Below are 26,929 nucleotides of genomic sequence, written 5' to 3'. Positions count from 1 at the left end.
TCTCCATACATAGTCCAGTTCAAAGGCGCTCTCTTACTCTTTCTATGACCCAATTTTCCGCTAAGATCGGTAAGCTGCTCATACCGTCGTTGTGGCGCCGAGTGATTATATCATGAACTAAATGGGCACTCGTCTTAGCGAGGCGAGGAATGTCGCTTCTAGGTATTGGCGAGTATGCCAGGTCACAAATATCGATTATTGTAGTAATTGCCAACTAATAACAGGACAATCATTATGCACCTGTTGAGATGTCGTTATGACGATATTCGTTTGATGCGAGATCGGCGCCGGACATCAAAATGATTAGATGAGGCGATGTGAAAAGAGAATATGAGGTACTATTGAAAACAGACAAGTTTCACCAAATGGACTCTAAACCGAGCAAACTTGCTCAAGGGCGAACTAAAATGGGGCGCGGCTTATGATCTCGACGGAGCAATATGATAAAGGAAAATGGGTGGGGAATGACGGACAGGGGTTCGAATGAGAACGAAAACGATTTCTGCGGGACTTTATTCCCCGTATTGACGCCATTCTAGGTTGAGTATTCCGTAAAGGTGTTGTGCCATCGCTCAACATAGTGTACATGGTGCTACAGAGTCTCTTACCATATACATCTAGGACATTTTCCGACTTTTCATGTAGCACTAGATGAGCGATGACACCATTTTCATATCTCCAAGTTCATCACTGGGCGACTATCAAGCTTCTGGCGCTCGTTGTATTACATATATCACATCAAACACATGAATGTTTTGACGCGGACAAAAACAAATTAACAAATATATCATATCATGGACGTACAGGCGAATTTGTCAATCGTTGGGGCCGGGCCCTCTGGGTTTGCACTTGCCGCTGATCTCCAAAGTCACGGGAAAGGTGTATTGCTATACTCGCATCCAACCCATGCACGGCATGCCCGAACCGTGAGAGAGCAGGGATATCTCGAAGCGAGCGGTACGGTGGATGGGTTTGCCAACCTCCCTCTGACGACTAGTATGAGTGAGGTCGTTGCATTTTCCCGGGTGATCATACTGACGGTCCCATCCACTGGACAAGAGACAGTGCTGCAGGAGTTGAAGAATTTTGACCTGCACCAGCACACAATCATCGCAATCCCTGGCAACCTTTTTTCCCTGATAGCTGAGACAGAGATTGAGGTGGAAAACATCCTCGAAATCAACCTGTCACCGTATTCTTGCAGAATGGAGGGTGGGAAATTGCTTGTGCTGGGTAGAAAGAACCTCGTTTTTATCGCGGCTCTGCGCCATGATACGACGCCCGCGTTTCGCAATTCGATACAGAGCATCTTCCCAATGACATTGCGCTGGTGCAGCAGCGTTGTTGAAGTCAGTCTGTCGAATGTCAATGGAGTGTTTCATCCCTTGATGATGTTGATGAACGCTGGCCGTATCGAAAGCACTGCTGGCGATTTCCTTTTGTATCGGGATGGTCTCACCCGATCAGTTGCCAATGCCATGCTTGCGGTCGACCGAGTGCGAATAGAAATTGCTGCATCATTTGGACTTAGGTTGAGGAGTGCGCTCGAAGTCTCCAATGAGTGTTACGGTCAAACTTTCACCGACCTGGTCGATTTGGCACGCCGGTCGCCGCCTCACAACAAGTTGAAAGCACCGTCCAACATTGGCAACCGTAACATCTCAGAGGACGTGCCAGACCTACTGGTGAGCTGGCACGGCCTAGCTGAAAAGATTGGCATAGATGCATCGCCTCTCTCTGCCGTTATTGTTCTCGTTGGGATGGCTACTGGCACAGACTACATGCGCATGGGGAGGAATTTGAACAAACTTCAACTTCGAGACGTCACTAGAAGCGAGCTCCTTGCAAGGTTTGGCCACAACTCAATAGTGGATTTCGAGAGTCGATTGTAATAGTGGTTAGTGAAACCTGGTAGCTTCAAGTGCAACTTTGATGCGAGGCTTCTCAATCATAAGTGTACCTTGTGGAAGATGGAGCCTCAGTTATACAGGCATGTCTAAATTGAGATGCAGCGATATGCGGCTCAGCTTCAATTGGAAAATATACATTTATATGTCAAGGGTGTGTAGCGGTACGTCACAATTCTAGCCGGCTGTGCTGTAAATTACGAATCTTAGCGCCGTAGGACCCAAATATTAGGGGTATTGGTGCAAAGGCCAGTGCTACAAAGCCCAGTAGACTGTTTCCCCATCCCCATCCAAGCGCCTTGTACAGGTTCAACCCGCCTAGCGGTATCAGAGCTCCGGCGACACCTCTTAGCACCGTGTTGGCGCCAATCACACTGGCGGCGTATCCTTCAAAAGCGTCGATCAGGTAAGTCTGGATGCTGATGAATACCAAAATCGAGCCAAATCCCGTAACAGCCGTGCCGATTTGAGGAACAATCCAGTGAGCTTGCGCATCAATACCCCATCCGTATACAAACAGGCCTATTGGAAATGTCAAGGTACCAGGCAAGATGATGATGCGAGAGAGTCGATCTTCTGGTGTAGTCGCCTGCCCCGCCGCTGCACGCTTCTTCAGGGCTCGGTCGCTGAAATTCGCAACATAAAAAAGCCCCAACAATGTACCAGCGCCACCGGCAAGAAAGACTAGGCCAGTAGCGAAGGTGGAGAATCCGTATACTTCTTTGAATACAAAGGAATATGTTGAGAAGAGGAGATATAGTATTCCGTATAGAATGGCGACGTAGGTGCACATGATAGTGACAACCGGACAGCAAATCAGCAGTTTCGAAGGTCGCATGATACTTCGTTTGAATAGCTCCAGAGAAGTAATGTCTGGTGCGAGTTTGGATTTGTATGTGGGATTTCCCGTCTGGATCCTCAACTTAGCTGCCTTTCTCTCCAACAACACCACGTGATTGGTTTCCTTCAAGACAACAAACGTGAAGATCGCGACAATCCCGACCTGGTGAGTGTTAATGGATACCATCATATATCCAGACGAGCGCTTTGAAATTTACTTACAGCAATTGCAATGACCCAGAACATCCACCTCCAGCCAGCGACTTCTGTTACGTAGCCGCCGATGATCGGGCCAACCATTGGGCCTAGAATCGTACCTATAGACCATATTGACACAGCTAGACCTCTTTTCTCACGCGGCATCATATCTGCAATGCTGCCCGAGCCAATGGATATTGTGGCGACCCCTACGAACCCTGAAAAAAAGCGGAATACCAGAAGCATTGTCTCGTTTAGTGATAGAGCGCACAGGATAGTGAAGCACAAGAATAGCGCGTTGGTTATGTTGTAAATAAGCACACGGCCATAAAGCTCACTCATTGGCGCGAGTACTAACGGCCCGCAAGCAAACCCGAGTACGAAAATTGAGATTACAAAAGTCGCGAATGATGTAGAAGTGGTTCTGAAGTCTTTCATCACAAGCTGCACAGCCGGTGCAAGCATGGAGGACACGAGCGGCCTGATAGCGTTAACTGATAGTTTGACAACGAGTTGTTGAGACACACCATGAGTGGTAGAACAGTATGGTTATGCAATATACTCACACAAGAAAACTAGTTATGGAAATAGTAATGATGTTAACCCATTTCTTCTGTGCTGGCCAGTTCATTGGGTTCTCTGGATCTTTGTGTTCCGGTAAATTCCACCATACTGTAAACTCCGAGTCGAGCTCATGTGGGATAGTCTCGTCCTTGAATAATGAAACGCTTGGGGGGGTGATTATTGTGAGGTTGTTGTTCTTTCCGATGAGGCTTGAACCGCCTCTCTCTGCCAATACGCCTGTAATTCGCTCCATCTCCGCTGAATGCGAGAGATTGGACGTGGACCCTATCGAGCACTGCTCCGAGACCGGCGAGGACGGCATAGTGAGTCGTAGGAAAATACAAGGACAGGTGGTCGCCGATTGAAACGAAACTCGACCCAGCCACCGAAGTTGGACTTTGAGAAGAGGACCACGTAGTTAGAGAATAGAGCTGATGACTTCGTGTACATTACCAGGAACGGAAGACGTTCCACTGCCGAGGTCTTGTCTCGGCGCACTTTGCATTGGAGAGACACACATCATGTCGTACTTTTGCGCTTAAAATTAAGGTCATGCCAAAGATCAAGCGTGATTGGCATTGCCGGATCATCGAGGTTATTTTGCTCAAAATACCTCGATATATTAGTGCAGCACTATAAACTCGCTCTGGCACTGCTCCCAACAAGTTTAGAGAGGGGTATAGCAGGCTCTTGGCTCTTTACGGACGCTTGGCATACATGTGAGCTAAGTTAGTGAATCTGACACAAGGTACCGTGTCAACCTGGTGATTTTTGGATGCGAACAAAAGCATGATCGGCATCGTTTTCTACGTAGCCCCAGAGAAGCCTGGATTTTTAGTCCCCCCTCCCCCCCTCATCTTGAAGTCAAGCTGAGTCGTTGCGCGATGATTTCAGTGTCGACCTATGTTACTCAAACGAAAGAAATGCTGGCGAAACTAACGAAGTGCTGGCTGGCTACAAGCACTGTAACTCTAAGGAATAGTCCGAAGCTCAATATGAATAATTATAAAGATTTGATATACTCCTTAGTACACCCGCTGGAGTGGATGCAACTATTACTCCTTGATAGCCACAGTCACCAACAGCTCCATGTCCATTTGAATTCCATCCTTTGTGGCAATTTTGTTCCATTCCTGTTTCATCTCTTCCCGCGCTTTTGGGCGCAAGTCCAACGGGATGCTACCATAGGTTTTCCCCGATGAACTTGTGTCCAACCACTCAATCATCGCTTCTCCGTTCCTAGCCAGCTTGACGATCTTATTTGTGACACTTTGTCTTCGGGCTAACCCTGCACCATCCAGAAGAACCCCAAGCTCTCGCTGCTTAAGAAATTTCGGGCCGCTCTTCTCTGGATAACGCCGATAGGGCTCCCTCGAAAGCACCTCTGCTTTGATCTTTTCTTGTGCAGAAACAAAGTCTCCTGAGCCACCTGAGATACCGAGTCGGCCCCCTTGCTTGAGCACCCGCGCGAATTCCTGGAGTGCAGCCGGCTGATCTTCTACCCAATGAAATGTAGAGTTTACATAAACAACATCAAAACTGGCCGCGGCAAATAGTGAGAGGTCTTCAGCTTTTCCTTCATGGAATGATAGGTTCGGAGTCGTTCTGCCACGGGCACGGGCAATGGCAATCCGCTCTTGGCTCGGATCGATGCCAACAACGCTTCCATGATCCCCAACACAAGTGGCGATATGAGAGGTGAGGTTACCAGGCCCGCAGCCAACATCGAGAACGCGCAGACCTGGAACTATTTCCAGCTTTTCCAGAAGGAATAACCCTGCATTATATTGGGTGTCATTCACCGCAGTGTAACCTTTCGCCAGCTCCTCGGTGTCCATTGTGTCTGCTGAAATAAAGCTTGTGTGATGGTGTATAGATCCTCAAAATTATTCCTTTGGAGTTCCACGAGCGCATACCTACCACAAGGGCTGGCAACCTTATATTTGCAATTGGACATGATGAGGCCGCTTTGCGGAGCTAGATTCAATCCGACAGTTTCCTTAAGATGCATTGTTGCCAACCTTCCGAAACGCTCTGGTAAGACGAGGTGGTTTGAGCACATTAGACTAGATTTAAGTTATTTACTGTGTGCTAAATTGTTCAGTGACATTACGGATCCATAGCTTACCCCAACACCTGCAGATTAATAGTTGCGGCAAACTGGTGGGGACTTTTCGTTTCGGACTACATAGGTAGCCGAGAGACATTCTAGCAGATCGAACACTGTTAAAATGGACACATACTTTGAAGCAGCAAAGGCAGCCCTGTATTGTATTACCAGCGGTTATTTCATGACCCGCAAAGGCTGAAAACCACCTGCAACGTTGCTTGGTCGTAGAACCTACCGAATTCGGTAATTTCTCTGCAACATATAATTTATACAAAGAGGAAGAAAAACTCCTGCGGTTGATAAGAAGAACGTCAAGGGGTGTGCATGAGCGTCTCCGTATATCAAGGCTCACTTGAGTAGTTGATCATGAACGAATCTTTCCCTACCGCGACCAGCATCGCGATACTTGTATTGCTAGTAAGTTGGCCTTGAATGCCAGTCGGCAAAATCTCCGCTAAATTTCGCAGCTTATTGTTTGGATGGTCTTTCATATTTTGCAAAGATTATTCTTCCATCCACTCCGATCAGTCCCAGGTCCTATTCTCAATAGGGTCTCAGAGTTTCCTGCCTTTCTCGCTTTAGTGACAGGGAAACAACATGTATACTATAAGTCACTACATAATCAATACGGTACAGTGGTACGAGTATCTCCCAATGAACTGAGCTTCGTTGGTGTGCAAGCTCGAGAGGATATCTATGGATTCCGGGTAAGTCAAATACGTAAATGAAATACATGAGAGCTAAAATACCATTAGAAGGGCGGACTGCGCATGGAGAAAAGCCCGATATTTCTTGGAGCGGTCGGAAACGTCGATGGCCAGACTGGCGTGAGTTTAGCGCTTGACGCAGAGCACACTCGCCAGCGAAAGGCATTAGGTTATTTGTTCACGAACAATGCACTACTCAAGTTTGAGGATTTGATTCAACTACAGATCGACAAGTTCGTTGGCGTTCTTGACAGGAAGATTACCGAGAACCGGTCCGTCGACTTATCGAGTTGGTGTCAGTTTTGAACATATAAAAGGATATATTTCAGGTCTGCTTAGACTAACTGCAAATATAGTCACCTACCTTGCGTTTGACATAATGGGCGACCTTTGCTTCGCAGAGCCCTTCGGATGTTTGGACCAGGCATCGGCTACAGACTGGTCTACCTCTGTTATCAACGTTTTTGTGGCGGCTACCTGGACGCAGGGCATCCGCCGGCTGTCTGGCACCGGTACGTGGCTTGAGTCTCTGATGACCTGGCTGCTTGTTCCTACAAATGCGGCCGAGTGGAGGAAAACTCATCTGCAAAACTCGCGTGAGAAGACAATCCAACGCTTGAACGATCGGGATCGCGACCACACTGATTTCATGTATCACATTCTTAACAGTGCAACTGAACATTCGCTCTCTCAGACCGAAATAATTCTAAACATTGCACTATTCATTAGTGCAGGGACAGATACCACCGCTACAGCACTCACTGGCTGGGCCTACTTTGTTTGTACGAATCCAAATGTGTACCAACGTTTGATAAGCGAAATTAGAGGTGCATTGGGTACGGATGACGATATAAAATGGGACAAGGTTCGGAAACTTCCCTATCTTGAAGCGACGATACATGAATCGTTGCGCCTATTCCCTCCTTCGCCCGCGAGTCAGCAACGTGTAGTTCCCCGAGGTGGTGCCACAATCAACGGCTTGCATGTCCCCGAGGGCATTACAGTTGCCGTTCCGCCCTGGGTGTCAACACATTCACGTCTACACTTTAAGGAGCCCGATGCATTTCGACCGGAACGATGGCTAGGTGAAGATAAAGATTACATCAATGATCATCTCAGTGCTTCTTTGCCTTTTGGCACTGGCCCTAGAGTATGTATCGGGAGAAATCTTGCTTACATGGAGATGCGGCTTATCACAGCACATTTGCTATGGAAGTTTGACCTTGAAATTGATAGGGGAGACTTTGGAAAGAAGAATGACGTTTGGGGTTTAGATGGCAAGATGAAACCTATGAAGGTATTTCATTCAATGACCAAACCTGAGTTGTGGATACGATTGAACAAGGCGCAGGTATGACGGTGTACGACTCTTAATGGTCAAGGAATCACTTGTCTTCAATGAGACTCGTAGAAAGATATTGAATTTATGTATCGGTAATTATGCGTAAAGTTCTGCTTGTTCATTCAGTGTCGCGGCGTAATTTAACTCCTACAATTTTCCTCAATTTCTTGTTGCTCATGGGCCGTACTAGTATTGTCTCGGCAATTATTCAAAAGCTTTCTCATAATTCAAAGCTGAACGCCACGAAACTCTTTCTCGTCATAATTATGCCTTTGATCATGCTGATCATCTTTGACATACCGAGCTTTTCGAATGATTCAAAGGCATGTCGGGTGCCTTTGATGGAACTCTTGACTTTATCTGAGGTGGCAAACCGACGCGAGTTCGCAGCATTTAAGCATCATCACTTAGGAGCCATACTTGTTACATGCGGCCTCATTGGGCTAGTCGATACAGGACTGATCCCTGGCTGCGTTACATTCTTGGACTATATTATCCTCGATACACTCGCAATGGCGTATGTCAATGTTTATGATAGCCAAGATTGTCACTGATTTTGTTTTGAATATCCTTGCACGCGGCATTGCGCAGATTCACAGCTCGATCGGCTACCGTGGCTGGCCGTTGAATGAAAGGCTTTCCTCTCTAATCAATTAACGAGGTTTTCGCTTTCGAGTCAATGTCTAATTCTCACGTCTTTGTTATACTCTTGGTGGTGAAACACTGTAGAAATGCTCTTCGATACTACAGATTGTCAGCCGGTCTGGATTACCGAGTAGTTCAGAAACATTCAAGAAGAGTTTGCGACCAGATTTCCGCCCATAAATTCCTGTGTTCTTAATCACCTTTGTTCTTAGTGTAAGAGCTGATGAAGTTTTCGATGGCTAGCAGGACTCAGCATCCAAGTGCCACTGAAGCTTTGATGATGTTCTCATTATTGGGGAACATAACCAGGTACACTTTCACATCTCCGAGATTCCTTCATATTTTTGCAAGCCACCCACAATCTCTTCTCATAACGTAGCAGTTCTTTTCGCAGCTTCGTCACTCGTTATTTGAAATTGGTGCGCGAGAAGATCGCAACCTACATCAGATATGAATTTCAAAGCGCTAATCACCGGCAATATATATTCGCTATTCGGTACCAATTCCACAACTATCTCAATGGCTCTGCAAAGTTGCTCGCCTTGCTAAAACCTCTCGCAAGCTGACCATGGACTCCTTTCGGTTGACACATTTATATCAATTCCTGTCATTTGGGTGGCCTCCACATATTGCGTGGCCAACTCTGAGGCACGCGAGGACCATCAGGAGGGTTCCCGAACAAATCGTCGCCGTTGGCTGGGCTTTGACTGTTGTAGGCGGCGTGAGCAACGAGCGCTCTATGAAATGCGACCTACAGCACCGCTAGCCCCTTCCTCAGTCTCATCGCGGTACAAGGCTTCAAAGCCCAATTACAGCTTCCTTAAGGTTATCGCTTTTCCCTCGTCTTTTGTGCTATCATCTTCGACCTGGCGGACTAAGCACTAGAGCAAAGATGGACCCCATTTCGATAACTACAAGCGTCGCAGCACTAACATCAGCTTGTTTAAAAACGGCGAATGCCATCAGCGACTTGCGCGAGAAGTTCAAATACGCCCACATAACATGATCAGCACTATGCACAGAATCTACAGTTATTTGTGCGTCTCTCTCTCTCAGATACAGAATTTAGTGCTGCTTAGACCTGAATCTCTACAGTCACAAATGAGGGAACACTCTGAACTCGTGGCGATATTCTACATCGCTGTTACAGGATACATGGTGATATATGCAGTGCTATACAATAAATATGCAGCATATCTGCAGCCTGTTCGGAAGGAGAGGGTCAAGCTCCTCCGGAAGGAGAAATTTATAACCGACCTGCTCTCAGCAGCACACCATCAGCCTGCTGATCCAAGCACTGCAGCTGTAAGTGTTCAGATTAGAACATGAATTCCCATAACTCACCGGTGCAGGGAGTCGTTATCAGACACTCACTAGCTCGTGATTCAGCATAGCTTTATGCTCAACTCCAATCATTGTCAAACGCGTTCTCTGAGATCCAGAAATCCAAGGGTCAAAGCACCCGGATCAATACTTGAAGACTCATTAGACAACGAGAGCATCCTTGGAATGGTTGCCACTCATACCTCCTTTCTCTTCGATGATCTTGTTGTCAATTCGAGGGCATACCGTTGAGCACTAATGCAAGCCAGGTCTCAGCACCCCGGTACAGCCGTGGAAGTTGAGAGAAATAAGCCAAGCTGGGAGACTGGTGCTGTGATGCTGCCGAAGGAAAGAATGGAATGGATTCTCTGTCGGGCGATGTTAATTTCGAAGATAGCTTTCCTGATAAAGACAATCTACGGCGGCGGCTGGTTGATCTTCGAGCGGCTTACATGAAATGATACAGAACCTTGATTCTCAAATTCAGGAAAGGGAAGATGTATACTGTGAGACGATAACGCAACTCGAGAGCCACTATCAGTCAGCTGTACGCTACGTCAAGGGCACTGAGGTCATGCTGAAGCGTATGAAGGACGAGCTTTTCAAGTACAAATCCGAGAACGCCAGGTTGAAACACGAGAATTTCCAGTTTCAGGAATTACCTCCTGCGTCCCTTCACTCGTCGATCCCCCAGCCCATTAATGCTTGATCATGGGTGTTGAAAGCGTACCAAACCCCGAGTTGCTTGACTCTTTTGATCTCCTACCAATATCTCAAGGCCGCACTCTGCGAGTTTTCATGTGGCTCTCATGGTCTAGCATCAATGTGAGGATTTCCAACCAACTTGCAGCATGTCTTTAGCAGATATCCTACGGATCACAGGAGACAGGCCGTTCAGCCCACTGTTTCACCTTGGAATCGAAACAACCTTCCGCAAATAAAAGCTCATAGCCGGCAATTACCGTTTGTGTCTGTTTCTTAGGATGGAATGCATAGCCGGGCACATTGCCAGGGAGCTCCGTGGCCTTGCTAGATGGTGAGCAATTCAATCGAATCGTTCGTGGCGTCAAACTTGATACTTCTAATTTTCTCGGTAAGATTGTAAGAATGTGCACGTTCGCTCGGCTTCGAAATTATAACAGGCATCCTCGATAGCCTTGACAGACTCGTTCCAATTAAACCTGTCGCCAATGACATAGAACTCCTTTTCCTACCTATGCAGTGTCAAACGTGCAGCGTCAAATCTACCCATATCCTCACTGTAGGCAAAAATTCCACGCCTGTCACCAGACCCAAGAATTCTCGCAAGCACCTATAGACACCTTGCTACATGTTCTTGAGAAAAGCTGAAGGCCAATGTCTATAATACTGTATTGAATCATTGATGGCTTGGATATCTATACAGATGGCATGATTGAATTTACCTACGAGGAGCTGCCTTATTCAACACATTCAGTGGAGGTCAGAAATCGGCTACTAGACTATTGTGTACAATTAGACCACACACGGATATAGATTTTACTTATTACCATATTGGTTCTGATGCATATAGCTCGTGATTGACCTCACCTCTGGTGGCTATCACCGCCTTGACATGACTCATCTTGGTGAGTTGGGTGCTTTTCACTAAGATGAACAAGTATCACCGTATTTGGAGACGCCGCAAAGGCTATGATTTCTTACCGTTGATTAGGGGCATGTTGACCGGTATTATTGATGTCGCGACTTTCATTAGAGCATGGAGTACCTGCCCCGAATTTCTATATGTGTATCCCACAACAGAATTTGTGAAGGTCTCCAAACTCTACGAAACGCAAGATCAATCGTTGGCACAAGAACTCGCGAATTGTTCGGTCGATCAAGGAGGGCTCTAGCGTGGTAGAACTACAGACATAGACGCACTGCTGGAATGTCATAAGTTCTTCTTGAACTGTCCTGATCACTTGAAGTTGGTAAAACAGAAAAGCCGCTTCATTCGAGGTCTAAAAGCTTTCTAGTCTCCAAATTACGATATTCGAGAACAGTCTATCTGCGGTACACCAGCCCCCACGAGAGCAGGGTCACATCCAGTCCAGTTGCAAATATTCAAAGATAAATTGTAGTATACATACCAAGGTTATGATTCCGCCGCCATATGCTGATTCCTTTGCTCAATGCATGCGCATTGAACCCATATCGGGTCTTGTGCACTAGCACGAGATCCCCTTAGGGACATTTTGACATGCGGTACTCTTCTTTCCACCCGTAACAGATACATCAGTCCATGTCCAGTCGCTGCAGCTTCCTTGGCCACATTTGATGTAAATGTCGACAGCGTCACTCTGAACTGTACCCGTGACATTTTGCAACACGACGTTGGTGATGCTCACTCCGTTGGTCGGTTCGCCGTCGACACCATTGTATGACTGCATGACGATAATGCCATAGTCATCTCCGCCACTCATGGCGATGTTGCGGTAGGTGATACCATCTACAGTACCGTTTGCTCCGGAGATGGTCTTAATACGAACGGATTGCTGCGACTTTTCCATGGTTGTGTCACTGAAGGTAACATTGCGTACAGTATTGTCATCTTGTCCTCCAATCGAGCCTATGGAGAGACCGTGTCCGCCTGAACAGAAGCCGTTGGTGAAGACGATATTCTTGCCAGAGTTGATAGCAACGCAGTCGTCCTGGTTCCAAACCTTAGCACCAGTGATAAGAACCCCGTCCGCATTGTTAATGTTGAATGCGTCAGTGTTTTTGCCCAACGAATCACCAGTCGAGTCGTCCACTGTAATGTCCTTGACGATGAGGTTGTTGACATAATTTAAGCTAAATGAATTCCGCGGTGCGTTCCGAATAGTAATTGAGTCCAAAAGAGAATCATTTAGATGGTTTGCCTGTCATAGCTGTTAGTTTAATCCGTCGTAGTAAGACCAATTGTGCTGAGCATATGTGACTCCAAGCACTGAATCAGAGGCCATCTAGAACACTAGGTCAAGAGTTGAATAGAATACGACTGACCTTGAAAAACTTTGGTTTTGTGACACCCCCACTTCCTCCTTTGCCGTCCCAGTATAACGCACCTTGACCGTCTAGAGCGGATCCGGGATCTCCTCTCACGGTAATATTGTTTCCACTGACAGAAAAGAGTGACCCAGACCATTCGCTATATCCAAATGTCGTGTTACCCTGGAAGATAACCTGAAGCTCGTGGTTAGATATGCATCTTTAGGATGTAGTCTGTGTTTGGGTAGTTCGTATTTACTGACCGTGGTGTCGTCGCGAAGACCCTCCAAATTCAGCGTCTTGCCACCGGGAACAGTAAGAGCAGACAATACAATCGTGGAGCATGCAGTCTTGGAGATACTTGCTGACGAGTAGCCATTTGAACCACTAAATGTGCACGAGTTTGCTCTTTTTACGACTGCATCTTCCAAACTGGGTCCTGGAGTTGGTGCCGGGGCAGGGGTGGCACAAGTCTTGGCGACCGCGAATGCTGTGATTAATATCGTTAAATGCTGCATCATGATTAAATTGCCAAGTCGCCTTGATTTTGATGAGGGTTTTTTTTCTAGCATGACTTACCTGTCATTTATGTATTCGCATTGATACAACGGCCTACTTCGAGCACGGTAAGGAGGTGGAATTTGAGGGAGTCATGATGGAAAAGAAAACCCACCATTAAGAATCAAATACATAACATTACTCCACACTGCGGAAGGTCTGAATCCGATCCTGAAACATGTAGCATCCCTGTTATACATGGAGAACCCTCCATGTCAAATTACCATGTGGCCATTTTGTTATTTTGTATTGACCGGTGTTGCATTGTATATTGAAATAGTCTCGAACATAATCTTGTAGTGGTCGCTTCTTAAATGACGAGAACTTGAAGGAGTGTACGGAGACAGAGAAACGAATGCGACGATTCCCGGAATGACTTAATTGAATATGCGGCTGGCATGATGATAAACCGAATACTATGCTTGGAGTTAATAATATCGGAAATTCTTCTTAGTGGTGAATTGAAAATCAGTCTTGATTGGACTATAGCAGAGCCGTATAAGCTTCATTAGCCAACAGACCATGTCGAAACAAGAATCTAAATTAATAGGCATCGCAATATGTTGTGCACTAGACTAGGTTAGTGCATTCCGTGGGGATCATTCTAATGTTTGTTCTGTTAAGTTGCTTTCGCAGCAAAAAGTCCTTCAGTTTGACCCTCCTCCTGCTTAAATGTTTTAGTAGAGTTATCAGAGCGAGTCACTATTTGCTCACTTCGACCACTTCGAGTCTCTTCGTCCTTCCGAGTCCGGCGATATATGCAATCCAGGAATTGTCACTGCCGCTCTAGGTCACCATAAACCCAGCCATACGTAGATTTATAATGTTATTCAACGAGAACAAGCAGCAAACAATCACATGAAACCCCCCAACCAAATATTGGGTCGTTCGTGTTGACGGCGCCCGCATCGTGCAAATGAGACGCATGCTATCCACGCAATAGTCTTGGATCTGGCTGTATTGTGCGAGAATGCGACGCTGTTTACGATACGAATAACCACATCTCTTTTCAGATACAGGAGAGACGTGCGTGGCACATAAGGTTCGTTCTTTTGCTAATAGTATCGTTGACTGTCACATATTACTGTTCTAAATGAAGTATCGAGTAACCACCATGACCACCCATAATACTGGCTGATACTATGGCCTTGATCGTCTATTCTCCTCTCGTCTTTGACATGTTAGTAGTGATAGAGATATTTCACGCCGTGAAATCAAAGGAGGTGTAGTCGTCGTTCTTGAGAGCGAGGGTCTGCAATACCAGTACTGCCTGTGAGGTACAACACTATCTTTAGCTCAGAAAAAATATAAATAATTGTTAGTGTGAACGACTGACTGTGCAACAATATCTTCCGGATCTGACCCGCGAAGTACTCTGTTCGCTGAATCCACCCACCTCGCTCTACCGGGACATACTCCACGCATCTCATCCTTCAGAAAGAAATTTGAAGAAGAAAAGAAGATAAAAAAGAAGAAAAGAAGAAGGAGAATGTTATCACAAAAGTTAAGTCTCAGTCAACTGAGACGCATCAGGAATTGAGCCCGATGCGGGGGTCGAACCCGCAGCCTTGAGATTAAGAGTCTCACGCTCTACCGATTGAGCTAACCAGGCGGGTCATTTGTTGTTGAAGCAGCACCACGTTATTGTCTTTTTTCAAGAACGGCCAAAAAGGGCGACGGTGAGATACCGGATAGTCAAAATGGTCGGGGACGAAACCTTATGTGTACTGATGTGGTGGTTGTGGAGAGTTGGTGGGCGACGATATGAACAGGTGGTGGTGATGACGATGGCGATGATGACGACAATGATGTGGATAACGGCGGTAGGAGAAACTCAGATTCTGCGAGAGTGGTTAGTGGTCGGGCTTCATGAGGATGCAACTTGTCGGAGCCTTTCGCTTGAGAAGTGTATATAATCATCAAGTGAATCTTTTTCATCCAGTCTTAGTGATTGCAGTACCAATAGCGCTAAGGTATCGGATCATGCATTCCCAATTTCTGGGTTGTCACTGTCTTGACGTTGATCCTTTACACCACGGGAGAGATCTCGTAAACACGAGGGGACGATAAACAGATGCCATCAACGCTATCGCTTGCTCGGTCGGTTTTTATGGAATCCATAGATGAGATGATCGCAGCCATCAGTAATATTTTGTGCTATTGCCGACACAATCTATCATAACCCAACCAATCCTATAACCCATTTGCAGCAACCAAAAACTCTGTGCTCCTAGAAGTTGATGAGAACTCCGCGCTCGAAAAGTAAATTGACTCTGCGTCAAATACCGGTCTTATATATGCCGTTGTACGCCTCATACCGAACTGTTGAAATCGGATGTTATGCTGACCCTCTGCTATCCATCGATCACGATGGCATAGCCCTAGCTGTTCTAAATACATGTAGTACCTTAGACTACCACACCACTACGAAGCAACACCGAACTTCGTGTCAGTCGTGTCTTCCACAGGCGGGCACGTGCAGAACAAATTTATGTCGCCATACGCATCGTCAATCCTGGCAACACTAGGCCAGAACTTCTTCTGCCTCAACCAAGGTAACGGATAGGCAGCCTTGTCTCTGGAGTAGCTTCTCTCCCATTTGCCCTCACCATCTCCGTCAATGATGTCCTGGATAGGATGTGGCGCGAGCTTGAGGACATTGCGGTCACGCGGGACCTTGCCCTCCTCAATTTCGGCAATCTCTTTACGGATAGAAACCAGTGCGTCCACGAATCGATCGAGCTCGTCACGAGACTCGGATTCTGTAGGCTCAATCATCAGAGTTCCGGTTACCGGCCAGCTCATAGTGGGTGCGTGGAAACCGTAATCTTGCAGTCGTTTGGCGATATCAATAGCCTCGACACCAGCAGACTTGCTGAATGGTCTGATGTCAAGGATGAACTCGTGAGCGCAGCGACCATGGTTATTCGTATAGAGAATCTGGTAGTGGGGCTTGAGGCGCGCAAGGAGGTAGTTGGCATTGAGAAGACCAATTTTGGTGGCGTGAGTGAGTCCCTCAGGTCCTGTTCATTGCACATATTAGTCAAATCCTTGTGGGGTACGTTGACGAACTGTTACTCACCCATCAATGTGTTGTATGCCCAACTGATTAGGTTGATGCTTGCACTACCATATGGTGCGCTGCTGACAGGATGGTTTCCTGGTTCGCCCTTCTCGGGAACCTTGTACGGGTCTCGCGGGAGGAATTCTCTCAGGTGCTCCTTGACACAGATGGGACCGACACCAGGGCCGCCACCACCGTGAGGAATACAGAAAGTCTTGTGCAGGTTGAGATGGCAGACGTCGGCACCAATCTCTCCGGGTGAGCATAGACCGATTTGGGCATTCATGTTGGCACCGTCCATGTAGACTTGTCCGCCATACTCATGAACAAGGTTGCAGACCTTCTTGATTTCGGGCTCGAAGACACCGAAGGTACTGGGGTAAGTGACCATGATAGCACCGAGTTCATCCTGGTGCTTCTTACACTTCTCTTCCAAATCGACAACGTCAAGGTTTCCGGTCTTCGTGTCACACTTGATGGGAACAACTCGCATGCCGGCCATCGCAGCGGAAGCCGGGTTTGTACCGTGCGCAGACACCGGGATCAAGCAGATGTCCCTCTTCTTGTCACCCTTTCCATGCAGCTTCTGGTATTCCCTGATGGTACGCAGACCAGCAAACTCACCCTGAGCACCGGAATTGGGCTGAAGCGAGACGGCATCCATGCCAGTGATACTTGCCAGTTGGCTGTAGAACCACTTGAAGAGGGTGTAGTATCCTCTCGTGTTCTCAAGCGGGGCCATCGGATGACGGGAAGCCATGAAATCGTTGGAGATCAGCGACATCTCGGTAGTACCGTTGAGCTTCATCGTACACGAACCAAGTGGGATCATAGAATGCACCAGCGAAAGATCCTTGGACTGGAGATGATGGATATATCGCAAAAGCTCCGTCTCAGAGTGATGTGTGTTGAAAACGGGATGACTGAGATAGTTACTGGTTCGGCGGAATGCATCAGGAATGGCGAGGTCTGTACCTTGCTTGGAAAGGGCCTCATTGACAGCTGCCTCACAAGTAGTGGACATACTAGCAAAATCATCGTAGTCTTGTCCCTGGAAGAGGAGCACTCTGGCCACCTTCTTCAAGACCGCAAGGTTGGTCAGCTCACCAACACTAAAGACAATCTTGGCCTCCCCAGTTGTCCTGAAAAGCAGTCTCTGACTCCGTGCATCCTCCATGATGATATCTCGCGTGTGAGAAGTACCGACATCGATCGTTACGGTGTCAAAAAGGACAGTTCCATTGGCATCCGTGTTGGAGTTGACCGTCTTGAAACCGGCCTTCTCTGCTAGGTGTTGGATAACGCGGGCTCCTCGGATGGTCTTTTCTGCGATAGCCCTGAGGCCCTCAGGTCCGTGGTAGACTGCGTAGAGGGCGCTCATATTGGCCAATAATGCCTGGGAGGTGCAGACATTGCTGGTGGCCTTCTCGCGTCTGATGTGCTGCTCACGGGTTTGAAGAGCCAGTCTGTAGGCTTTGCCGCCGTTACGATCCTTGGACAAACCCACAAGTCTTCCGGGAATCTTCCTTTTGTGCTTCTCAGTAACCGCGAAGAAAGCAGCATGAGGACCACCATAGCCAAGAGGTACTCCAAATCTTTGGGCACTTCCGAAGGCGATATCTGCGCCCCACTCTCCCGGAGGGGTCAGAACAGTGAGTGCTAACAGATCAGTTGCACAACTCAGAAGTGCACCTTGTTTGTGAACTAGAGAAGCAAGGTCTCGGAAGTCCTGAACGCCACCTAGTGTGTCGGGGTATTGGACCATGACACCGATCAAATCGTCGCCAAGAGCTTCGATCTCGGATGTAGCACTCTTGCTCGTGACGTCCTTGGTCACGATGTTGATACCAAAACCATCAGCACGTCCACGTAGAACAGCCACGGTTTGTGGGTGCAGCCTGTGCGAAACCACAAACGTCTTGTTCTCTCTCCTGGCGCGGGATGATGATAACGCGTTCATCGAGAGTGTCATGGCCTCTGCAGCTGCTGTGCCTTCATCTAACAGACTGGCATTTGCAATGGGAAGGGCGGTGAGATCAGTCACCATGGTTTGGAAGTTTACCAGGGACTCCAGACGACCCTGACTGATCTCTGGCTGGTAAGGCGTGTAGCTGGTATACCATGCTGGGCTCTCCAAGACATTCCTTTGGATTACTGGTGGTGTGATGGTCTCATAGTAGCCGGCACCAATAAGACTGTGCATAGGAATGTTCTTCTTCGCGCAGTTATTAAACCACTCAACCAAAGCTGTCTCTGACATGGCCTTGTCCTGCGGCTTCCACTGGCTTCCAGGTTGATGAAGATCCATCTGGGTTCTCGTGAGGATATCCGCTGGAATAACCTGCTCAATGAAGGCATCGAGTGAATCCACGGCTGGCGACAGAGCCTTGAGCATGGCTGCTGTATCTGCATCATCCGGTCCAATGTGACGCCGGGGAAAGGTATCCAAATCAGCGTAGCTCCCGACAGCTTCAGTCGACTGCGGTACAGCGTTCACATCTACCTCGGCTCTTGAAGCCACGGAGCTGGTAAACGGCCGGGCAATGGCCGTGCTGGTTTGGAGAGCGCATTGGCGATATGCCCTGGGGTTGAGCTTTGCCCTGGCCGCGGACAGCCTGGTCTGGACAGTCAACTGGCCCAATCGCCTCGGCAGAGTTCGAACAGAGCTTGCCATCGTTGCCTAGTTCTTTAGGTTGGCAGTGTATGTTCAGACTGCAAAAGAGACCATAGGTTGTTGATAGATAATCACTGATCTGGGACGGTTGCACGAAAGTCGTGACGATCAATGAAAAAGGTCGTAAGACGGAGCACCAAACGGGCGGAGGTACTCGTACTCAAGATCGACTTCCAGGGCTGCCACCTCGACGAGCTGTAAGGACCAATTCGCAATGAAGCAATCGTCCGTTCGAGCCAATGGTTTCTGAGGAACGAGAGATAAAGTAACAGAAGAGTTTAGAGTTTCCAAGATTGAAAACCAGTATTCTTGCTCACACGTCTGACTCGCCGTTGATCGGCTATCTGTGTAGCAAATCAATTATGTATGGCGATAAGATTTACACAGAGGATCCAAACGGCTTATCCGAGGGCCACATGGGGTAAGGGACCGGCTCAAAGCGGTCCATTGAGAACTGCGGGCTCTCTTCCTGACCGAGAAGCACTAACCACCTAAATGATACTGAATAGGGCTTAGGCCTACAGTAGATCAATGGCGGTACGAATCAGCATTACTGCGGAATCAGTGTCATTGTAGCCCTGGATGTCTGATTAACAGCACTGCCTCACTTCTACCAGAGTTCGACAGTCGCAAAGAGTCGACCTTGTTCCAGTTGAGAGTCATGTGTCTCAGCAAAGAGATGTTCAAGTTGCTCGCTGTTTTATGGCTATCGCTGTAGCTGCTTCTCCGTGCAAATAAGTGCCTACATAGACTAACTAGTTACCAAGCTACCAGTTTTGGGTAGGTACAAGTATACCCCAGTTTTTACTCAATGATAGCGATAACCGGCCAATGGAGAGCTCCAAGGCTGTCCAAGCTCACTCGTAGGCGTAGGCTAGGCGTATTTAGGAGTTGGGGCATAACTTAGGCGGTGCATGTGACGGGACGCAGCGGACGGTCCTCATCGTTGTTGTTGGCAGTTGGTCAAACCAAAGACTAAACTTTTGGAGCTACCAAAAAATTTCCAGTGGATAGCGTCATTGCGCATTTCGGTACAACTTCAACACCGCTGACATTCATACCACCAACTGACACAACACCCGGCGTCGCACTTCGACCTCAACACAAGTCAAGAACCCTCAGGCCCGACTTTAGCTGCACCAACCCCCATTACGAGATGTTCGGATGTAGGTGACACCCCGCGAGAAACATGCGTCTGCCTTTTATTTTGTTTCATGTTTCTATCTTTTTGACCGAGGCCGCAGAGAGAGCTGACATGCAGTAGTCCAACCGCCGCAGCTGTCTCAGGAGGAGATCCGCGAACTCGAAGATGCTGCCAACTTCACCATCAAGTCATTCGCTGGTGCCGCTGTTGCGCTGTACTTCTGTACGTCTTTCGTCATGTCTCTTGTGTCCTCTCCAAATGGCGTTGCTGATCCTGCCCGACAGCCCCCTTCGTGATCGATGCCGTCTCGAGCTTCTTCTAAGTGACCAAATGGTATCGGCGATGCCGCAAAGGAATCAGATGGAAGCCCATACATTGTATAATAGGAACGCGTCTTGACACTTCACTGGTACATCATCTCTGGTCAGGGTATATGGGCATCATGGATATGGACAGGCGTCAGGTCCGGCCAACGAAAAAGGGGCAAACTCCTTGCAGGCTGTATATTACGTGTATATTTTGTGCATAGAAACGGACATCCATTCTCACCCAAGCATTGCATTGATCAAACGACTAGTCTGGTGCCTTGCGCCGCCACTATCAACGGAAGGTTTGGAAAGGCAGTAGGCTATAGTCACTGTTCAAACACTGGCCGCCTTCAAACTCGGCCGTAGACAGCTCTCCCACAAGTCCAAGCATCATGCACCTGGGATTGCTGTGCAGCGGCGACGGCATGTTCGCCAAGCACCTTGTCATCTGCCCGTGCTTGTAGAATAGCTTTCTCATCAGCACCGCGAGTCTGACTATGTTTCGAATACTGTGGTTGTGGCCGTAGGCAAATGTTCTACAAAACGACACATGGGGATTCTGCATTGGTGTATCTCAAAGCCGCGAACCTGTTGAGCTATTGGGTTCAGCTCTTGCTGCCTTTGGGGTCGGGATTCCGCTCCTTCTCCCACTCCTCGTAGTCATCCTTGACCCTGTCCACGGTCTTCTTGAGTTCCTGTAGTTGCTTGTCATAGTATTCAAGTAGCTGAGGTCGGAATGATTAGCATGTGGTCATGGAGGATTGGCAACAAGGGAGAAGTAGCTCACCTTCTTGGCCTTCTGTTCAGCCTCCTCAGGAATACCCTCTCCAGTGTCACCTCCTCTAGCATTCAACTCGTTTCTGAGGGTATCGGAATGTCCTCTCAATAAAATCAGCCGGCTCCAAAGCTCTTCCGTCCTGGCACTCAGTGCGGGATCAGCCATTCCCCGGTCCAGTTGCTCCAGCTTAGACTTGAGCTCATCCTCGTCAGTGTCGAGGGCATATCCCCGGTTTCGAAGAACTTGGACCTTGCTCGCCAGCGCCAGACACCGTTGACGAAGGACGACGTGTTTCCTTCGAGCGTTGACGGCGCGGACACTAGTCTCTAGGTCATGTCTCGACAAGATGGCATCGAGATTGCTGTTGATTTCGTGTAGGCGGGCGTTGAACTGAGCAAGGACGGCCTTTTGCATAAGAAGTCGCTCGCCAATCCCCTTAAAACCGGTGGCATACGCAGGTATGAAGGCTGAGCCAGGTTTGTTGCGAACAGCCTCCTCCCATTCCCGTGGATCTTCTGCGGGGCCCGGAGCGTAGAAGGGGACATGGGACTGGTCGACTTTGTTGTAAAAGTAGGTCTTGAACACGGTCTGGGTTGTTGTCGGATTCCACTTCTCGTAGAGAGCGCCCATCTGTTGGTCAATAGGTTTCTGGTCTGGGACAGGACAGATAAGGTCAGCAACTTGTAATGTCGCAAGGGTTTGCGAGGAAATGGGGTGGAGTGACATGACGTACTGGGCGAGTCTCTACCGGGCTCCCATAGACTGGATCTCTGTTGATTTTGACTGGCGTTCAAGAAGGATGCGCTCATGTTTTGCTGTTGTGGTTGTTGTTGTTGCTGCTGTTGGTATTGGGGCTGTTGTTGTTGTTGTTGCTGCTGCTGCTGCTGCTGTTGACTCTGCGACTGATTGAAGAGGCTGCTGGTGCCGAATGCGGACTGCTGCTGAGGTTGGTTTTGGTTTTGGTTTTGTTGTTGTTGATTAAGAGGAGCTCCAAAGGGATTGGTGGCATTCGTGGCCGGCTGCGCTGGCGGAAATAATAAAGACATGGCTGCCATATTCCGCTGAGGTGCAGACGATGGTACAGGACAGTAAGAGATGAAGCTCCAACTCAAAGCAAAGCTCGAGAGAACAAAACAAAACAACGGGCTGAAAAGTTTAGACTTGCACCAATGATTGACCCAGTCAACGACTCTAAGCAACGATGTCTTGACTTGAGTGCGCGTGAGAGTGAGGCGGCTGGGATGGTGACGTGAGTGAGTGTCCACGGGTTTGGAATTTACAGCTTGTCGTCGCCTTTTGCGATGAAGTTCCCAGCAACAATCAATTCCATATATGTTGACTTTCAATTCATTGGCCCTAGTCTAGCCTCAGCTTAGCTCAGCTGAAGCATCTGCGCCCGATAATGATAATAATCTTGAGGTTCAACTTTCCTTAGCTCCAATTTCCTTGTCCAATAGCCCGGTTCCAGGTCGCACCGCCACATCTACTCCAAGAAGAGCTTAGTGACGGACATTGCTGCCCGTCGATCCAGCCTCAGTGTGGCTGTACCCAATCAGCGACGTCAATTATCAACATCGACTCTCGAGTTCGTGAACGTCAACTCGGAGCTTCAAAAGAGTCGCATCACCAGCCAGAAGGCCGACAATACCGCAACCATGGCCGCCCGCAAGCCAATGTACGTACCACACCTCCTCCAAGACCTTCCAAAAGTTGTCCTACGCCGACAGCATCCAAAAAACCTCCGGTATACCTTTCTCAACCACCGGAACGAGCTAACATGATTGCGACAGCTTCAACCAGCAAGTCTTGGTCGATACCACGCCTCTCCCCGAGAGCATCCCCAAGGTCAAGGAGGTCGGCGCCACCTCTGCACCTCTTCTGTCGGCTTCATTCTTCATCGGTGCCCGATGCCGACCATACAACGATGACTTCATGCAATGCAAGAACGAGAATCCCGGCAAGGGCGAATACGAGTGCCTGAAGGAGGGCAGACGGGTCACGAGATGCGCCGCCACCGTGTAGGTGGAATCCCCCATTCCGAGAGAGAAGGTCTGGGAGCAGGCCACCGGTCCGCTCGTCTATGCACAGGGAGGAACGAGTTGGAGCATGGATAGAAGATGCTGAGATCCGGGGATGATCACGAGCTTAGGCTGACATTTGGGTTTCAACAGCGTCGACGATATCAACAAGCACTGTCTAGAGGAGTTCCGGAAACACTGGCAATGCCTTGATGACAACAACCACCAGCTCTGGCAATGCCGTAAGCCCGAATGGAAGCTCAACAAGTGTGTTTTTGACAACCTGGTATGTCACTCCATGTGTTCTCTCAGCATACTAGGCCAAGGTCTTTAACAATTTCCACAGAAACTCGAGAAGGAACTTCCTGATGCTCAAGGCATCCCCGTCCACCTTCGTTCCAAGCAGATCTATGCCCACTACCCCATTCTCAGAGACCCTGGTCAGAAGCCCTTCGGCAAAGCTGTTGAGGCTCCTTCAGCCCAATCTGCACCGGCATCATAGAAAGTGTTAGGGTCGATGTATGAGCTGGTTTTGTGGTTAGGGATTCGAGATGCTGGACGCCAGGCATCCGTGTACATAGAGCAGGAAAGTGCCAATTGTTCTAACATCAAACAGAGTCTGCACGAGGAAAAACAGGCTTTCATTTAAACTTTCGTCCGACTGGCACGATAATCCTCTCTATACTGAATCTTACGAGTGCATATGAATGCCTGATTTTTTACCAACGTCCGCTCCACTGCGGTATCAGTCGCAGTAGACAAACTATCAGGACAAGACCGACACTCCGAGAATGGACAAGGATGCTGGGTCTTTCTCCGGGCTGTTCCTTTGAACCACGTTGATCATCGTCAACGACTTGCTGCATATACGTTAGTCGGTGATACTCCTTTCCCTCGCAGAACATCCTGGCGAAAGCTATTGATGGGGCGCTATTAGTTACTTACAGCCATTGTATTACCTGCTACATGGATTGGGTAACATCCACATGTAGTAACATGCAGCGAAGAGCACAGATTCCTGCCAACTTACCTGTCAGCTTCCAAGGCAATACAAGCGTCAAGGTAGTCAGTTCCGTAGCTGTACCCAACCATCCGACACTGCAACCTCCAGGTGAAATTTGACTGCCAATCGATTATCCCTACCCAATAATCATGCCAGCAATATACGTCATGATTCACAGGTCATTGCGCCAGCCACCTATATAGCTTACCCCGCAAAACCGGATGATGCACGGCATATACAACCTCGCCGTCCTATGACACATCTTGGCGCCACAAAACTCAATATGAGTTTCTTCGATAGACACCCCATTTCCCATTGGACGTGCTCCGGGCACGTGTAACATTTCTCCATGATCTGTGAATGGGACATCTAGTGATGTTTGTTATTCCATACACATAACAAAGTCTAGTCTCGGGACACGCATATTGCCCATGAGTTCGCGGCTGATACATGAACTATACAGTGGGCTATACTCTTTGTAATTATGAAGTATTTCAATTTTGCAAGCCCTTAGGTTATCTGACTCTGTGATTCATTCATTGGTTCGATCATAAAATACGGCAAGTAACCGACGCTGGTCTGTTGAGAAACCATGTCTACAACTAAAAGCAGACATCATCCGTAGACATTACCCCGATTTTTCGGCTACTGCCGTGAGGCAGAATCACCATTTTGTGTTTTACCACAGGTAATAATATATCTACGACTGTATTAGAGAATGGCCGAAACGCCCTCTGCTTCTACAATGTAGGTATCTTCATGCTTCCACGTTGCTGACAGGTAATGTTGATTTTTCCAATAATGATGCGAGGTATAAGGCAGTGGTGGCGGTTCGGTGATCAGCTGAACCACGTAGGGCAAACCGCACTGCACAAACTGATCAACGACGAGCTCATTGACGACGTCACTTTGAATGGGTTGCAGGAGCAACATGCGTGGTGCTCCCGATTACGAGGTTGGACTTGGACGTGTGGCACAGCAGCCACGCGAAGGTAGTTCATTGCTTACAGTTCTTAAGAAATTTGTTAAGTATCGTTCGATAGTAGCCCACATACATTCAACAAGCTAACATTCATGTATACCGGTGCGAGGTCTTGAAAAGTTGCCATGGTGAATCATATAAGAGTAGTGGAAGAAATTTTGGTGATGACGTCTTCACTGACTGATTGCACAAGTCAGGCAGCGCCCACGGATTTCGCAACAGGCGTCATTTGACAGTCGGACGATAGTTATGGGCATACCCGTTCAGTTGGATGCTAATCGTATGCATGTCTCAGAGGCTATCTATTTGTGTGTACCTGAATGAAGCAAGACAGGCACCCGTCCTAACTTAGACGACTCCGACGAGGTGGAAGCAGCGTCCAAATTTGAGACACACATATACTGGCTATGTCATTGTTTCATGCATAAAAGCCATTTCCAACACTCGTGTATAACACTGAGAACTGAAACATCCGGTCATCTTGGCTTGGTTAAAGGGGAGTGCTTTCCTTTACAAGAAATGCAGCTTCACACTGCTAGCCTTTACACATGACTACGTACAGCAAGAACTTCGTAGCTCTAACACGTCAGAGGCTGTGGCATCCTCTGACTTTCAGGTCTATCGTCTGAGGCAAATGCTTGCTTGTGGACGGCATGAAGTTTGCCTCAAACATTTTCTGGAAGCTCGATCGTTATGAAAGAAAACAGATGTCTCAGGAACCACCTATGATTTGGATCACAGGGTAGGCGCGCCGCGTGGTTGCTGGGTGCCATCGCGTAGTACTGCGTATACAATGTACAAACTGGCGTTCCAGATGCCTGCTCTGCTACCAATCGAACTCTACAAACAGTGATCCATACCGCTTCTGAGGCCAAGTGATCATTTCTCAGAGAGTCAAGGGAGCTCATACCCGACAACCGGACGCCACATAATTGCTTCATGTGGGGAAGCGGTATGACATAAGAAGGAACTTCTGTGGTTGTGTTCCTACACACCTATTAACAGCTGGGGGGCGAGTTCTGCAATCACCCTTTCCCCAACGAAAAGCAACATGTCGAGGGATGACGGGACTTCTTTGCAGAGCCTCGCCGAACAAACTATAGTACGCAATGCAATCTATATTGGTCAATCTTCGAATGAAAGTAGATGTGTTCCCGCAAAGATGACGAATCAAACGATGAGCGTAACCTTTGACCAGGAACCGTTCCAAACCAGGCAACCTTTGCCGTGTAAAATTCCTTAAGTTACAATCATATCTAGCCTTGCGGCGAACGTATGCAGCTTTAAAATCGCTGTCCTCGCATAGTGGGATTGTGGAAGGCAGCATACTGTACATGGAGCAAGGTTATACAAGAGGGATTATTATCAGTCACCAATACCAGTCCGAAACGCTGGCTAAAGGCAAGAAAATGAGCAAACACACCAGGCATGCAGCGGGCGTCATGTCATACAGAAGGATGCGATAACATACAGAAGGGAGTAAGACCATGAGGGCTTCCACATATCAAACTGGGATATAATGTTGAAATGTAATGAGTTAATATCGAACCTGAGATGAAGCGGCGCAATCAAAGTAGCCCCGTCCTCCGTAAGATCTATTGATTTAATGAATCTCCAGGATTCGGGCTGTAGCGGGTTGCTGTTGTGCCGGCACCCGGAAGACAACCCCGGGCTGAAGAGAGAAATGCTTGGCATTGATCGACGACAGTGCGTACCTATTGCCTGTGCGTTTGCAGCATGCAGACACGTCGCATTAGAAAAGTGCGGAGTTCG

The 26,929-nt window shown here is 48.0% G+C and overlaps 10 protein-coding genes and 1 non-coding gene across 11 annotated transcripts; 5 read left to right on the top strand and 6 right to left on the bottom strand.

Annotated features, from left to right (window-relative positions):
* Positions 1–794: 794 nt before the first annotated feature.
* On the top strand, positions 795–2,006 carry BKA67DRAFT_632928 (6-phosphogluconate dehydrogenase; the record flags this gene model as incomplete). The annotated part of the gene is made up of 1 exon (XM_046105615.1): positions 795–2,006. One exon carries the CDS (start codon positions 795–797, stop codon positions 1,890–1,892), a length of 1,098 nt encoding a protein of 365 aa, XP_045951380.1. The 3' UTR covers positions 1,893–2,006.
* A 70-nt stretch (positions 2,007–2,076) lies between these two features.
* On the bottom strand, positions 2,077–4,029 carry BKA67DRAFT_596186 (major facilitator superfamily domain-containing protein; the record flags this gene model as incomplete). The annotated part of the gene is made up of 4 exons (XM_046105268.1): positions 2,077–2,910; positions 2,970–3,426; positions 3,512–3,657; positions 3,958–4,029. The coding sequence occupies 4 exons, from the start codon at positions 4,027–4,029 to the stop codon at positions 2,077–2,079; spliced, it is 1,509 nt and encodes a 502-aa protein (XP_045951379.1).
* Positions 4,030–4,498: 469 nt separating this feature from the next.
* BKA67DRAFT_587708 (S-adenosyl-L-methionine-dependent methyltransferase) lies at positions 4,499–5,611 on the bottom strand. Its single transcript, XM_046104347.1, has one exon. It carries the CDS (start codon positions 5,345–5,347, stop codon positions 4,565–4,567), a length of 783 nt encoding a protein of 260 aa, XP_045951378.1. The 5' UTR covers positions 5,348–5,611; the 3' UTR covers positions 4,499–4,564.
* A 102-nt stretch (positions 5,612–5,713) lies between these two features.
* BKA67DRAFT_587707 (cytochrome P450) lies at positions 5,714–7,767 on the top strand. The gene is made up of 4 exons (XM_046104346.1): positions 5,714–6,036; positions 6,087–6,326; positions 6,375–6,621; positions 6,683–7,767. The coding sequence occupies exons 1-4, from the start codon at positions 5,986–5,988 to the stop codon at positions 7,681–7,683; spliced, it is 1,539 nt and encodes a 512-aa protein (XP_045951377.1). The 5' UTR covers positions 5,714–5,985; the 3' UTR covers positions 7,684–7,767.
* Positions 7,768–8,881: 1,114 nt separating this feature from the next.
* On the top strand, positions 8,882–10,345 carry BKA67DRAFT_542398 (uncharacterized protein; the record flags this gene model as incomplete). Its single annotated transcript, XM_046101107.1, has 4 exons — positions 8,882–9,034; positions 9,345–9,350; positions 9,409–9,618; positions 10,103–10,345. 4 exons carry the CDS (start codon positions 8,882–8,884, stop codon positions 10,343–10,345), a joined length of 612 nt encoding a protein of 203 aa, XP_045951376.1.
* A 1,400-nt stretch (positions 10,346–11,745) lies between these two features.
* BKA67DRAFT_651802 (glycoside hydrolase) lies at positions 11,746–13,213 on the bottom strand (the record flags this gene model as incomplete). Its single annotated transcript, XM_046106087.1, has 4 exons — positions 11,746–12,518; positions 12,643–12,822; positions 12,891–13,117; positions 13,207–13,213. 4 exons carry the CDS (start codon positions 13,211–13,213, stop codon positions 11,826–11,828), a joined length of 1,107 nt encoding a protein of 368 aa, XP_045951375.1. The 3' UTR covers positions 11,746–11,825.
* Positions 13,214–14,724: 1,511 nt separating this feature from the next.
* BKA67DRAFT_t194 lies at positions 14,725–14,797 on the bottom strand. Its single transcript has one exon. It is a non-coding gene; the product is annotated as a tRNA-Lys (tRNA).
* Positions 14,798–15,201: 404 nt separating this feature from the next.
* BKA67DRAFT_587703 (glycine decarboxylase-like protein) lies at positions 15,202–19,355 on the bottom strand. Its single transcript, XM_046104345.1, has 2 exons — positions 16,268–19,355; positions 15,202–16,208 (listed from the first exon to the last, which is right to left on the bottom strand). The coding sequence occupies exons 1-2, from the start codon at positions 18,921–18,923 to the stop codon at positions 15,610–15,612; spliced, it is 3,255 nt and encodes a 1,084-aa protein (XP_045951374.1). The 5' UTR covers positions 18,924–19,355; the 3' UTR covers positions 15,202–15,609.
* Positions 19,356–19,865: 510 nt separating this feature from the next.
* Positions 19,866–20,619, top strand: BKA67DRAFT_587701 (uncharacterized protein). Its single transcript, XM_046104344.1, has 2 exons — positions 19,866–20,089; positions 20,188–20,619. The coding sequence occupies exons 1-2, from the start codon at positions 20,080–20,082 to the stop codon at positions 20,361–20,363; spliced, it is 186 nt and encodes a 61-aa protein (XP_045951373.1). The 5' UTR covers positions 19,866–20,079; the 3' UTR covers positions 20,364–20,619.
* On the bottom strand, positions 20,620–22,022 carry BKA67DRAFT_587697 (nucleoporin complex subunit 54-domain-containing protein). The gene is made up of 3 exons (XM_046104343.1): positions 21,887–22,022; positions 21,163–21,806; positions 20,620–21,100 (listed from the first exon to the last, which is right to left on the bottom strand). Exons 1-3 carry the CDS (start codon positions 21,960–21,962, stop codon positions 20,981–20,983), a joined length of 840 nt encoding a protein of 279 aa, XP_045951372.1. The 5' UTR covers positions 21,963–22,022; the 3' UTR covers positions 20,620–20,980.
* A 651-nt stretch (positions 22,023–22,673) lies between these two features.
* BKA67DRAFT_587696 (NADH-ubiquinone oxidoreductasesubunit) lies at positions 22,674–23,870 on the top strand. Its single transcript, XM_046104342.1, has 4 exons — positions 22,674–22,828; positions 22,944–23,171; positions 23,325–23,457; positions 23,518–23,870. Exons 1-4 carry the CDS (start codon positions 22,809–22,811, stop codon positions 23,671–23,673), a joined length of 537 nt encoding a protein of 178 aa, XP_045951371.1. The 5' UTR covers positions 22,674–22,808; the 3' UTR covers positions 23,674–23,870.
* Positions 23,871–26,929: the final 3,059 nt, after the last annotated feature.

The sequence above is a fragment of the Truncatella angustata genome (genome assembly GCF_020726525.1).
Source record: "Truncatella angustata strain MPI-SDFR-AT-0073 chromosome Unknown BKA67scaffold_13, whole genome shotgun sequence".
Classification (NCBI taxonomy): Eukaryota; Fungi; Ascomycota; class Sordariomycetes; order Amphisphaeriales; family Sporocadaceae; genus Truncatella; species Truncatella angustata.
This window is presented reverse-complemented; position numbering and strand designations above follow the sequence as displayed.